This window comes from Mugil cephalus, chromosome 7 (genome assembly GCF_022458985.1).
Source record: "Mugil cephalus isolate CIBA_MC_2020 chromosome 7, CIBA_Mcephalus_1.1, whole genome shotgun sequence".
NCBI classification, from domain to species: domain Eukaryota; kingdom Metazoa; phylum Chordata; class Actinopteri; order Mugiliformes; family Mugilidae; genus Mugil; species Mugil cephalus.
The window spans coordinates 17,924,879-17,938,774 of NC_061776.1; the positions used below are offsets into that span (position 1 = coordinate 17,924,879).

General features: G+C 45.8%; 1 protein-coding gene across 2 annotated transcripts; it reads left to right on the forward strand.

Annotated features, from left to right (window-relative positions):
• Positions 1-930: 930 nt before the first annotated feature.
• Positions 931-13,850, forward strand: wdr47a (WD repeat domain 47a). Of its 2 annotated transcripts, none has more exons than XM_047589036.1 (17): positions 931-1,115; positions 2,749-2,942; positions 3,299-3,382; positions 3,503-3,587; positions 4,953-5,084; positions 5,243-5,419; positions 5,517-6,028; positions 6,163-6,280; positions 7,345-7,526; positions 8,750-8,995; positions 9,078-9,141; positions 9,472-9,629; positions 9,763-9,932; positions 10,020-10,190; positions 10,280-10,411; positions 10,586-10,804; positions 12,351-13,850. In XM_047589036.1, exons 2-17 carry the CDS (start codon positions 2,785-2,787, stop codon positions 12,491-12,493), a joined length of 2,751 nt encoding a protein of 916 aa, XP_047444992.1. In that variant the 5' UTR covers positions 931-1,115; positions 2,749-2,784; the 3' UTR covers positions 12,494-13,850. The 2 variants fall into 2 exon arrangements, with proteins under 2 accessions (XP_047444992.1, XP_047444993.1); XM_047589037.1 differs by having other exon boundaries at positions 2,769-2,942.
• Positions 13,851-13,896: the final 46 nt, after the last annotated feature.

A 13,896-nucleotide genomic window follows, 5' to 3' on the forward strand; every position in this document is an offset into this window, starting at 1 on the left:
AATATACATTATCATATAGTTTTTTTATTCACTATTAAGCTTTCCCTTATCCCTTTACCAAAATGAGTTGGACTGATGTTAATGTGTATTTAAAGAAATTTAAATTTGTGGGGGGAAAGTAAAACATACACACACACATATGTATATAAATGTCTAATCAACCAAAGATTTTACAACCCCCCTGCAGTACCTCCGTGGACCTCTAGGAGTCACGGACCCCCTGTTGAAGACCTATGCTTTAGATTTAATGTGAATATGATTCAACAGGTAACACATAACTCGCTTTTTGGTCAAACTCACACCATCATGTATATTGAGTGAGGAACTATTGAACATCCTGTTAGAGCTCTGTCTGCTCCTTGTGATCCACAAACAATCTGAAATGATCCTACGAGATCCACCAACGCTCTATATTTGATATATTTGAGTGGCTCCCATCAGGTTGCAGACTGCATTGTCCAGGTTGCAGGACACAAAGGAGGAGAGACACATTTGTCCCCACGGCAGTTCAGCTCCTGAACTTTGACCCCTTCCAGCTTCATATTGATGGTCTGTCCCTCAAAAGTCAATTTGCACATGTTGTGTAAAGTCCGGCATGTTTTGTCCATGGTGTTATCTTTGGCTTTGAATTGGCCATCAGAAAAAAGTGAAGTGGAAATAATAATAATCATAATAATAATAAAAACACTCTGCACACACTTACATCCACACATAAAAACATAAAAAATGAGTCTATAGTACAATTCAGTTTTTAACTTCCTCCTTTCTCATGATTTTTTTTTTCTATAATAAAAACTTTTTGATAATGTGAAGGTTTGTTCTTGTAGAGGTGGATGGAGGCGGTGGCCCTGCAGGAGAAGGAGCAGGAGCAAGTAGTAGTAGAAGGAGGAGGAGTAGAGGTAGGAAGAGGAGGAGGAGGAGCAGGGCTGGGCAGTGACGGACCGCAGCGGAGCGGCACAGAATGATCCAGCGAGGAGGGGACACAGTGAGACACACAGGGAGCAGCAGGAGGAGGAACCGACAACACAACAACAACACCGAGCGGTACCGTCGTGACAGCAGCTCGGAAACACTCGAGAGGACGGCGTTTTCCTCCCATGAGTTTTTAGAGACAGGTGAGCATTAATCCGTGTGTTGTGGATCGGGGAGCTGTCAGTGCGCACCCCACCCGACCGAGCGGCTAAAACTAGCGGAGGATGATGGCTTCCTCTCCTCCCCTCTCCTCCTCTCTCCTCTCCTCTTCTCTCGGCCTGGCTAGCCAGTCAGTCTCAGTCGGTAAATTAACCAGCTTTGTACGAGCTCGGACAGTAACAGTTTGCCTGTAATCCGGTCTCATGGTTCAGTAACCTATGAAGCCAGCGGGTAGGCTGAGCTCCTTATACTGTCGGCGTTATTAGCTACCATCATGCTAGCTTAGCAGGACTGCTGCAGTCTCTGCTCCGGGATTACTTGGGAGGCCAATAAAACAGATTTCCTTCTCCCATGTGTGTAACTAAAAAAAAAAACCCAGCCACCCTGGTAGGTAATCATGATGTAGCGTGGACTATTTAGCGTCGCGACAGCAACACAAGGCTCTCCTCTGTCAACACAACATGTGGGCTCTACCCTCATCCTCCTCACAGGCTAAGCTACATACAGCAGTTTCTGTTTTTGACTCTGAATGATCAGAATATTTGCTACAAGAAATAGCTTAAACTGAGTGCAGATTCTGGAAAACTGAACGATTTCATTAAATGAATGTTTCCATTTTGTTGTGTTGCTGTGATGCTGCAGGAGAGTAAAGTCTGGGTCTGAGCACATCTGCATGAAACCACACATCATGCACATCATACACAGCACTGCTGTCAGCTGATGCACATTTGACCTCTTATCAAACTGTAGGTTCAGTGCATGAGTTTGTTCGATGGTTATCGACAGTTTGTGCGTTTGGAGTTACACTTTTATGTAGCTGCAGCTTCACTGACGCATCTGACTGATTCTTCAAAGGGGAAATGTTTACTATGATTTATTACGTACACTCACTTCCCAGTTCAGTTGTATTGTAATATAACGGCCATAGCTTCATGACTGTTATAATGTTCAGTTTATGACAAAACGGCGTAAGAGCGGCGGTGATTCGACTGTCTGGTCACTGTGGAGGTTGTGGTCTGTGGTGCTGTTGAAGTGGGGCTGAATTAAACACAAAAGTGTCTCTGGTATTTAGCCTGGCCCACTGACTACAATAGGGGTTGTTGAAGAATAGAAACATGTGTCTGTACAACACAATACTAAGTTAACAGCCTCCACAATGAAAACACAGTTGAGTCAACAGCTCTCTATTTTTAACAAATGCTGAATACCACAACCATCGTGGAGATAAGATTTATTCCAGGACTCTTGTATTAGAATGGAATTTGTTTTCTCTAGAGTACCTAATGAAATGGCAAGGGAGTGTAGTTAGGTGCAAGCCAGTGGACAGACATCTGGTTGTTTGATCAAATCCACCAGAGTTTGACAATTTAATGTAACATATACGGAGTTCACTTTGCGTCTAGATGTTTGAAGACTCAACTCGTTGTCCTAAGGCTGTAAGTGTGTCCTACTTTTATGCAGTACCTTGAACCAAGCATTCCTATGTGCAGCCTACATTTTCCTGTCCTCATCCAGGGGTTCAGGCAGAATCTGGTCACAAGCCTGCTTCAGTGACCTCGGGGTTTTGTTGAGCAGAAAGTAGAAACAGTTGTTTTTTTTTTTCTCCTCTGTTTTTAGCTCCATTGCTCTTGTCGTAGGCAGTCCGTCGTCACCATGACAGCGGAGGAAACCATAAACGTGAAGGAGGTGGAGATCATCAAGGTGATCTTGGACTTTCTCAACTCCAGGAAGTTGCACATCAGCATGCTGGCTCTGGAAAAGGAGAGCGGCGTCATCAATGGCCTCTACTCTGACGACATGCTCTTCCTCAGGTAGATGAACCCTGTGCAGTCTGGACACAAATGTCTCATGTTGCAGCTCCAGAAACGTTGCTTACTATGGGGCGGAAACAGCAAAAAGCTATTACAGTCGTGGGTTTACTGTTTCTGATAGCGTCCTCTGAGGTAGTGTAACACTGCACCTCTGCGTTAGATGTGAGTGTTGCCGTGAATGTCAGCCTGTACTGTGGCATCTGGAAATCTCCTCAGCCTGAGTATTAATAGATGGGATGGGGTTTTCCCCTCTAGTGTAATATGTTCATTAATAGGCTGTCTTTTTTAATAATAGTCTGTGTTCTTGTTATACACTGTATAATAACAATAAAGGCCATTCTATTCTTTTGTTTCAGGCAACTGGTTCTCGATGGCCAGTGGGATGAGGTGTTGCAGTTCATTCAGCCTTTGGAGTGCATGGACAAGTTTGACAGGAAAAGGTGAGTTCAGTGTCCCTAAATTTATCAAACATTTTTATAGTTTCACTTTGTTGGAGTTATTAGCTAATCTCTTAGACACTCCTAATGTCTGTAAGTATAAGTACTGAATTTTGTCCTCAGGTTTCGATACATCGTCCTCAAGCAGAAGTTCCTGGAGGCCCTGTGTGTCAATAACGCCATGTCTGCGGAAGACGAGCCGCAGCACGTAAGTAAAAATAACCAGCCTTCATTGTGTTCTTCTAAGCCTCCCAACACAGCCTCGATTCTGAGCATGAGTGAACAGTGAGGAGATTTGTAACAGCGCTGCTTTGTCTTTCCACTAAACCTCACTGGTTGTTATGGCACTAAACAAGAAGCCTGTATCTCAACGAAAAAAAAAAAGAGAGAAAAAAGAGAATTTGACTTTGTTTTTAATCCCTTTGTTCTAGATCTGACCGAGCCTCACCTCTGTCTGTGTATAACCCGGGCTGGTTTGGTGTGTGTGTGTGTGTGTTTATGTGCGAGCTTAACGGTGGCTACACTTCCATGCAGGCAGTGACGTGGCTGTTGACCACACTGTGGCCGAGGACTTACCTGGATTAAGCTGTTCATGTGTTCCTTTGATACTGCGTGGTTCGCTGTCATCGCCGCTGTGTTGCAGTCACCTTGTCTGCTGGTGAAGCTAGCGGCTGCACTCTCTTTAACGCTGACGCAGAAGAGAGTCACATACACCAACATTATCCTCTCAGTAACAGTGAGAGTTTGCAGTGGATGTCATTTTTACTTTTAGAGTACACATTAGTGAAGTGGAAGAGCACAGACGTTTGTAAAATTGTGCACATGCTGTCGTTCAAACATAATAAAAGACATTTCTAAGCCACAGTGACTTACTTTATTATGAGACCAATATAGTGAACGGTGTAGCAACAACAGCACAAGGTGTTGAACTGGCCTCCAAATTCACTAGATCCCAAACTGATCAAGTATCTGTGGGATGATCCCCCTACTAACGCCCTCATGCCCTCAGAAGACCCATGTCCATCCTCTGTTGAGTCACAACTGTTTTGGAGGCGCAAGGTGGTCATAATGTTATGCCTGATCAGTGTGGTCACACATGCAGAGGTACTCTTTTCTATTGATCCTCTTTTAAATTAGGCTAGCTGTGGCTCTGCTGTCACATGGCATTGCTGTGGATGCAGCTTGTGCTGCAGCTATCATGTCCTATTAACTGGATTAGGGCTTCTTTGAGCGTCCGCGTACATTGTGTATTGCTGTGCCCGGTCAGTGTGCACTTGTCCATCTAGTGTTGTGTGTATAGCTGGTGGTTGTGTAGCCTTGATTGTGTGCTTGGTGATGATACTTCTGCCTGGTAGGGGGGCATAATTTTGTGAGTAAGGAAAGTTTCTCCTGCTCTTCTGTGGATCATTAGTACTGAAGCTGTCGTACAATAATTCACACTGACACTTTGAAGACAGCAGCTGCGCCTCCGGTGAAAATGCTCTAGCTGTTTCATGCCATCTACCTCTGGCTTTGAGAGAGAAACGCCTGCTCACTGATCTGTGACACTTGGATGTACATGTCGTGTTTTCAGTTGGAGTTCACCATGCAGGAAGCAGTCAAGTGTCTCCATGCCCTGGAGGAGTTCTGTCCCTCTAAAGACGACTACAGCAAACTGTGTCTGCTCCTCACACTGCCCCGCCTCACAAACCATGCAGAGTTCAAGGCAAGACTTTCACTATTATAGATAAAATCTGCATCAAATCTATACTATAATTTTTACGCTGTACTTGTCCCTAGTTACTGTAATTGCAGCATCACTCTCTTGTGCACTTTGGCTGTTTTGTTTGGGTTTTTACTTTTGTGTCTCTTGCTTTGATTCAGGACTGGAACCCGAGCACGGCCAGGGTGCAGTGTTTTGAGGAGGCGTGCACCATGGTGGCAGAGTTCATCCCTGCAGACAGGAAGCTCAGCGAGGCTGGATTCAAGGCCAGCGGCGACAGACTCTTTCAGCTGCTTCTCAAGGGAGTGCTCTATGAGTGCTGTGTGGAGTTCTGTCAGGTGCTTAACATATACGCTGTGCTTTGAACTAGATGTGCCTCAGACCGCTCACAGAAGCGTTTATGTCCTTATCCCTTTTACATGTTTGTGTTTGCAGAGCAAGGCGACAGGTGAGGAGATCACGGAGGGCGAGATCCTCCTGGGGGTCGACATGCTGTGCGGGAACGGCTGCGACGACCTGGACTTGTCTCTGCTCTCCTGGATGCAGAACCTGTCCCACAGCGTCTTCTCCTGCGCCTTCGAACAGAAGCAGCTCAACATCCACGTGGACCGCCTGGTGAAGCCCGCCAAGGCCGGCTACGCCGACCTCCTCACGCCGCTCATCAGCAAGCTCTCGCCGTACCCCTCCTCCCCGCTCCGCCGCCCGCAGTCGGCCGATACGTACATGTCGCGCTCCTTGAACCCAGCGTTGGACGGGTTGTCGTACGGGCTGTCCGGGCAGGACAAGAGAGCGAGCGGCGGGGAGATGCCGCCGGGGAAAGGGGTCTCTCCCATGTCCCACTCGTTCGCCAACTTCCACTACCCTGGAGCGGGGGGCCAGAGCCTGAGCCGGAGCCTGATGATGGAGAGCTCCGACTGCCACAGCATCTTTGAGGAATCCCCAGAAACGTAAGAGCTCAGAGTCATTCCTCACAGTCTAAAAAACTGTGTTCCTAGAGGCACGACATCAGCGAGCTCTGTGGGTGTTTGGTTTTGTCCACCGCTTTATTAGTTGTCTTATTTTGTGTGTTTTCTCTGTGAAGGTCAAGGACAGAAACACCTGTGGACAAGATGATGAGCTCAGGTGGAGCCCAGAACATGCGTCCTGCCTCGGCTCCAGGCGAGGACGCGCCAGCAGCCGGTACAGCTGACAGGAACGAGGTACACATCGCTGGTCTTTGCTTTTTAACTCGTTGGACCTGTTTGGTAAAGTGAACACGTATGTGGAGACATTAACCAAAAGGGTTCTGTGTCTTATTATGTCCTCGCATAGTTTCCCTTTCTCTGGTGGGTGTGTTGCCTGCAGTGACGGAGTCCGTTCTGATTAATCTTTTCTGTTCTTACGTCTGAGTCCTTCTGCTGCCAGTCTGACTTTCAGCCAGTCACTGTTGCCGCTGACAGGGACGCTCAGAGTGATGTTTTGACTGGCTCGGTTAATTTTAGCTCCGTCGTTCAGCCCTGATAACGTCGTATGTCTGACAGGGGCTTGTGTCAGGGTGTGGCGTGCGTGTGCAGACATGGGTATTAACTCAGGGGAAACAGAAACCTCATAAATATTTCACAATGCTAAACGCTAACAGACACATGCATATGTCTGGTCCAATGTGAGTTAGAAATCCACTGAAATCATTGATCAGTGCCCTGCCATTAAAATCTGATTTCAGGTCAGAGAACTCAGGAGCTCAACCACAAAAATGAGTCATTATGTCCCTCGTGTTGCCTGTAAACACAGTATCTGTGTCTGTCTGGCTCACGGTTTCTATTCTGGGCTCCCTGTGCAGCTCAGTGTGAAGTTTGCTCTGTCTTCCCCGTCACCTCGGAGACACGTAAAGAATCCAGGAACTGAAGCAGACTTTGGGGTCCCTGTGATCTCTTTGTCAAATCCCTGCCCTCTTGCTCCCGTTGTCTCTCTCTCTGCCTTCCTTCTCCTTTCCAGGGCTGGAACAGTGCCAGCCCCTCCCCTTCGCATACATACACCAGATTTGTTCCCATCAGATTGTCAAGACAGGAAGCAGAGGACAGAGGGAGGAAGTTACCCGTCTTCAGCTTCCTCTAACTGAAGCCCGTTGACTCCACCTTACATTAAATGAACCGCTTCTTTCCTAGTGTAACTTTGCAGTGATGTGCAACACGGTCCAACGCAAAGACCGTTGAGTGTTAATCCGGTATAATACAACACACGTAGTGCGTAATGGTAAATTAACAGCTCTGCGTCTGATCCTCAGCTCCGTGACTCGACAGAGAAGTATGAGGAGTTTTACCGCCAGCGCCTCCGTGTGCAGCAGCATCTGGAGCAGAAGCAGCAGCAGAGGCAGATGTACCAGCAGATGCTGCTGGAGGGAGGGGTCCAGCAGGAGCCCCCGCCCAGCGACATGCAACACAGCCTCACAGAAAAGTTCCTCAACAGGTACAGACACAGGAAGACCGGCTTGAAATGCCCTTTGTAAACTGGGAGTGTGCAAATACAACACGTCGAACAAAAAACCCTGTATTCGGTTACTGCTGATGTAATCTCTGTAAACAGACATGAAGGCAGAATGCTAAACTCTGATGAGACGATGCTGCTGCTAATCCAAACCAAATTGTCAGACCCGTGTTATTATGTAGTGGTCACAGGAAATGTGTTCTGCCACTGAGCGTCATAAATGTGTGTTTGAAACAGAGGATGAGTTTAAAATATTTGATAAAAAAAGGAAGGAAGGAGCAGCCAGAGTGAGCTGTTAGATGAAGAGCTGCACGACTCTTCTCAGCTTTCACTGTCCAAGGACAGTTCACGTTAAAACCAAAGATCACAGTTTATTTTTGGAGCCTCCTGAATTCTGTGGCCTGTCTTTTTTTTTATCTATTAAACCACATTTCCTGTTACCACCACTAACCACGCGTGTTGAAATATCAACAGTAGCTGACTGTATGAGATTTTAAAAGGAGCTACTTTAGCTGCGGTGCAGCTTGCTTGAAATAAGCCTGCTAATTACTGCGTGGCTTTCAGCCTCCTCAAACAATAGAGGAGCAGCTGTCAGTCTGAGGTGAAGTTGACGCGTTAAGGCCGTGAAAATGACGAGTCCCACGTGGCTTTCCCTCGTATGACCCGCCCCCCCCTCCTGTCTTTATTGCGCCATCTGTTCTGATCAGCTACATCACATCGCATGTGACCAGTGCCTCCTGGGTAGTAGAGTCCTGCACAAGACCCGAACACCCACTCAAAGCTGTCTTTGTCTCACACGTGTGTTGCCACTTTATATATTGCCTCCAAACCACCACATTAGTACATCGAGCCTCCGCTCTCATCAAAATAATCTGAGTTTAGTTTGTGTTTTTACAGCAGGACAAAGGCCTTTTGATTTTCCCCCAGAGACTTCCTCCCATTCCTCCCTCTCCCAGTCTGTGTCCTCTGCATTATTCACAAGGGTAGCTGTGCATAATGACATCGTTATTTCAGCTTCCTATTGTCCTGTCCCCTTTGTAGTTGTAACTAGATTTAACTAGCCTGTCATTACACTAACAGCCAGTAGGCAAAAGTGAAATGCACAGAAGCCTCCCTCCCTTTTTTTTTCATTTTACTGAAATAACTTTAAAGATAAAAAGGAAAAGAAAGTGTCTAATACACGTGTGTGTGCTTGGTTTGTGCAGGTCCATCCAGAAGCTGGAAGAGCTCAACGTGGGGATGGAGAACTTAGGAGAGGAGGTGAAGTCTCTGGCGCAGCAGTGCAATGGCAACGGGAACACGCCCGCCACCGAGGACAACAATAACCCTCCATCTGTGACCCCGGAGCAGAGCCGGACCCCAAAGGGAGGGGTGCTGTCTAGCACCCCGCAGCGCACCGTCGGGGGCCGCACGGTCCCACCCCCAAATGAATCTCCTGTCGTCTCTCAGAGGTCGGTCTCATTTCCTCCGGTTGCTCTCGATTTCCACCCTTTGTCCAATTAGATATTTACTGCGTTTCCTGTTTGTTGACAGCGGGCAGAAACCAAAAGGAGGTCAGCAGGACGACTCTCCGGGTTCTTTATCCCGAAGTAAAGAGGTAGGAATACACGTCAACACAGCAGAAATAAAGCCCCCCCACTAATAACCCACTTATGTCAGTAGCTGTTATTACAGGTTTCAGATGTGGAGAAATTATCATCTCTCTGACCTGCTGTGATCTGAATGCTGAGGACGTTCCCTCTTGTTTCCATCACAGTACAAGATCATATTTGGCATTTGACTAAGGAGATTATGACAGTTTTGTTTAAGTGGCATTGATGTCATGCTGGCATTATGACGGAGTGTGCGCTGTATGTCATAGGGTAAAGAAGATCCAAAGAGATTACTGAGCTCATTACATGTAATCTGCGTGTTAATGTGTTTTCAGGGTGAAAAAACAAAAAGCCTGTTTGTGCCGGTTCATTCTTTGGAAGATACTCAGGCTATTCGGGCCGTTGCCTTTCACCCGTCTGGAGCTCTGTATGCTGTGGGATCGAACTCCAAAACCCTACGAGTGTGCGCTTACCCAGAAACACTGGACACGAGGTAACGTGTCAGACTTTGTTTCAATAAGACTCGCAGTCTAAAGGCTACAGTAAATGTACAGAATTAACCAATAGGGACGATTGAATGCATCCCATTCATCATGTAAAGCCACGGTCCCCGATCTTCCTCTTAGCGGCTCAGCTCCAGTGAAGCAGCCGGTCGTTCGCTTCAAGAGGAACAAACACCACAAAGGGTCCATCTACTGCGTGGCCTGGAGTCACTGTGGGCAGCTGCTGGCCACAGGCTCCAATGACAAATACGTCAAAGTCCTGCCTTTCAGCGCAGAGACGTGCAACGCCACAGGTGAGCGTGCTCCACACTGGTGTGCGACAACTGTCCCGTTTGTTGGCGATACAGTTCTCACTTTCTGTATCTCCTCATGTGTCTCAGGCCCAGACCTGGAGTTCAGCATGCACGACGGCACCATCAGAGACCTGGCCTTCATGGAGGGTCCGGAAAGCGGGGGAGCCATCTTGATCAGCGCCGGAGCAGGAGACTGTAACATCTACACCACAGACTGTCAGAGGGGACAGGGTCTGCATGCCCTCAGTGGACACACAGGTACACCGACTGATGTCAAGCATGAAGTGGGAGGTCATGAGGACAGATGTTGCTTCAGAAACTTGTATGACAACTCATTTTTTGTCTAGGTCATATTCTGTCTCTGTATACATGGGGAGGGTGGATGATTGCCTCCGGCTCTCAAGACAAGACGGTGCGTTTCTGGGACCTCAGGGTACCCAGCTGTGTTCGAGTAGTGGGAACTGCTTTCCATGGCTCAGGTACGTCATGAGTTTCACCTCCATGTTTTAACTCTAACTGCAGCAAGTCTACGTAAGGACACTGCAAAGGTAGCACTACTTAGTAACATGATATTCACTGGAAGGTAGTGATTCTCAGTTTTTGGTTGTCGTATTTCAATTCATAAAACTAAATCCTCCTCTTTAATCACGCAGGCAGTCCCGTTGCCTCGGTGGCAGTCGATCCGAGCGGTCGTCTCCTAGCAACAGGACAGGAAGACAGTGCATGCATGCTGTATGACATCAGAGGAGGACGCATCGTCCAGGTGTACCGGCCGCACACCAGCGACGTCCGGTCCGTTAGGTTTTCCCCTGGAGCGCACTACCTTCTCACTGGTTCCTATGACACAAAGGTCATGGTCAGCAACCTCCAAGGTATCGTTAATAAACGTCTGGGCGAAGAGGGTTTACAGTAGTCGCATGTTTTTTATCCAGCATCTGTTTCCTTTACATGGGGCATCTTTATTATTAGTAGCCGTGGATACAATCCTCCCTCAGTAAATTGTCTGTTATTTGGAATATGCACAATGGATTCAATTAGAAAAAGGGAAGTTTTGATACTTGCTAAACCAAAACAATTGAAATTGAACTGAAAAACTATAGCTAACATCATTTGCAGCAGTGCCTACAGTGGCACAACTAGCTCAGCGTCACCCATATGTTGCTACATGTGAATCTGAGAGCCCATAAATCGTATCATGATTTAAACTGTTTGGGAGCTTCAGTGGATATTCAGAAAACAAGTCATCGATATCTGGGCCAAGAGAATTTGATCCGTGTTCACAGTTCAACTAGAAACATCTGAATGAAGTTAAGAGATAGTTCACCTTAAGTTAACTGTTTAAAAACCAGTACAGTTTTGTTTTTTGTTGACTGACAAACTCAACATATTGAGTAGATGGGAGACTGTGATGACCAAACGTTCTGTTTCTCCACATGGACCATAGCTGCCTTCAGACGAGGTGTTTACTGGGCTCACGAGAAAAGTCCTTCAACTGTGACATGTTTGTTGTCGGAGGATGTTCCCCGACAGTCTCATGTTTTCTTTGCTCCTCCTTTCCTCCTATATTAAGTTATCTGACTCCTAGCTGCTAATGTTAGCTCCATTAGCTTCAAGAAGCCAAGAGTCGCTTCCGTCTTACAGCTGATGTTACAAATTCTGAGCATCTTGTGGACACGTCGTCCCATGTTATAACCAAAAGCTCACGGCTCTCAGCCTCCTTATATGCATGAAGTGAAACGCTTCTCAAACTTGATTGGTCAAATTTACAAACAGAAAACCAGAAATCCTCCAGTATCAGAGTCTCATGCTCTGCCTGCTAGAGATTGACCGATATGGATTTTTTAGGGCCGATACCGATTTTTTTGAGAAGATAATTGGAGCCCATACTGCTTTTCTCCCTCCATTTACACGATAAAAATGGCACAATTTCTGAGTTTAACCAAAATCATAAACATTTATTGAACTCAAAGAATATTGATGCCGATACCAGTGAAAAGCGCAAATATCGGCCCGATATATCAGTCGATCTCTACTGCCTATACCAGTGATTGATATTGCAAGTTGGCCACCAAATCATGTCAATCACCAACACTATGACATTTTAATATGATCCACTGAGGTTTTTATTTTAAAGGGAAAAAGCCATAAGTAAGATTGTTATTGCTTTTGCTTAAATTCACCCGAGCAGAATTTACATCATCTTTAACCGCATTTGTGGTTATTTGTAAGCCTATTGATTAAATGGGCTTCTTTTGATATTTGGATTTATTTAGGGTTAGGGTTGGATCTGATGTTGAATGTCAGATTGTTATATATGAGAATGCATTTCTCCATTGCTCCCTTACATATTAATATTCTGAGTTGGCACTGAGCTACCTTCAGCAGGTTTTCATGGTTTTCTGTCTCCTCTGTTTCTAGGTGACCTGACCAAACCGTTGCCTCTGACCGTGGTGGGAGAGCACGGCGACAAGGTGATTCAGTGTCGGTGGCACACGGAAGACCTGTCCTTCCTCTCGTCCTCTGCCGACCGCACTGTCACTCTGTGGACACACAATCCTTAACACACACGCACACACAAACCAGCAGGCGATATAATCTAAAAGACACACATTCCCCTACAACGACACTTCTCCTCCTGCATCATAAACACCGCCGCACCCTTTCAGCACACTTCGATCTGAAAAACACGCGCAGGTACACAAACGGGTGAACGAGGCGTCGCTCCTGTCTGTCCAAACCAAATGGATACAAACTCTGGACACGTTAAAAGCACACACACGCTGCATGTTCTGCTTTCTTTTCTGATCCTACACGTTCATCCCCCTTTGATCGAGGTGTACACATCCAAGATTATTCACCCCCTAGTCCACGTGGTGTCACCCAACATTTTCACTCCCTACACACACAAACACACACACACACACACACACACACCAGTCAGTTGCTGCATGTCCTTTATACTGGGGAGTTGTAGACAGGAGTGCTTAGTTCATGATGGTGCCTTCCTTGAGTTCTCAGTTTCCATGATGACGATGATGATATGGTCATTTTTCAAGATCAAATTTTGTTATTTTGAGAAGTCATACATTCCATTTTTTTTTTCTTTTAGCGTATCATTTTCTAACAGCCAGTGTAATGCTGCTATCGTTAAACAAAAGTCGCCGTAACGTGTAATTTTTCAGTGTCGGTAGTGAGCTTCTCCTGTCTGAAGGCTGGATCCGTGGACGTTCTACGTTGTCGATCAGCCGTCTGTGGGATGCCTGATGTTACTGTATCTACTGCATTACTACAACTGAAAATGTATAATATTAGCTAGTGCATTTATTTTAAATTTGAAATCAGTGTTTGTTTTTTTTTGTGCTGAAGCTGTTCCGGTGTCTTGCAGTGGCTTGCTTGCAATAGAAGGTCGTTATTGTGTGTGCATCAAAGGGAAATACAACCTGTCCTTTTTCGGCTGCTTACGTTCTAGTTGGGACGAGTTTTAAAAGCTTTTGGTTTGTCTCCTGCTGTATTAGTGGAATAACAGTAGGGGGCAGTCTTCGGCCATAACAAAGGTCTAACCATATGCACGAGGATGGTGTTTTGGTATTTATTTAGAACCAGTATTTGGGGCATTGTATTATTTTACATGCGCACTTTCTTTTAACATTTGTCTTCTAATATTGATTTACTGACAGAGATGCACATTTAAGTTTTATCTTCATGTATAGTGTATATTGTTTTAACAAATAAGGCCAAACTAATACGTACATAGATGTATTTATTTCATTTGTGTTAATGTATGTACAGATTTGTTTTTGAAATGCTAGTGGCTCTCGTATGAAGCCTTTCTAATTGTTTTTAAAAGTGACTTTAAATTAATTCAAGCTAACTGAAGTCTGATTGCTGGTACGTTCAATAAAGTGTCTTTTACACAAATGGTGTATTCCTCGTTCTCTTGGATTTAACACACGATGTGGAAACA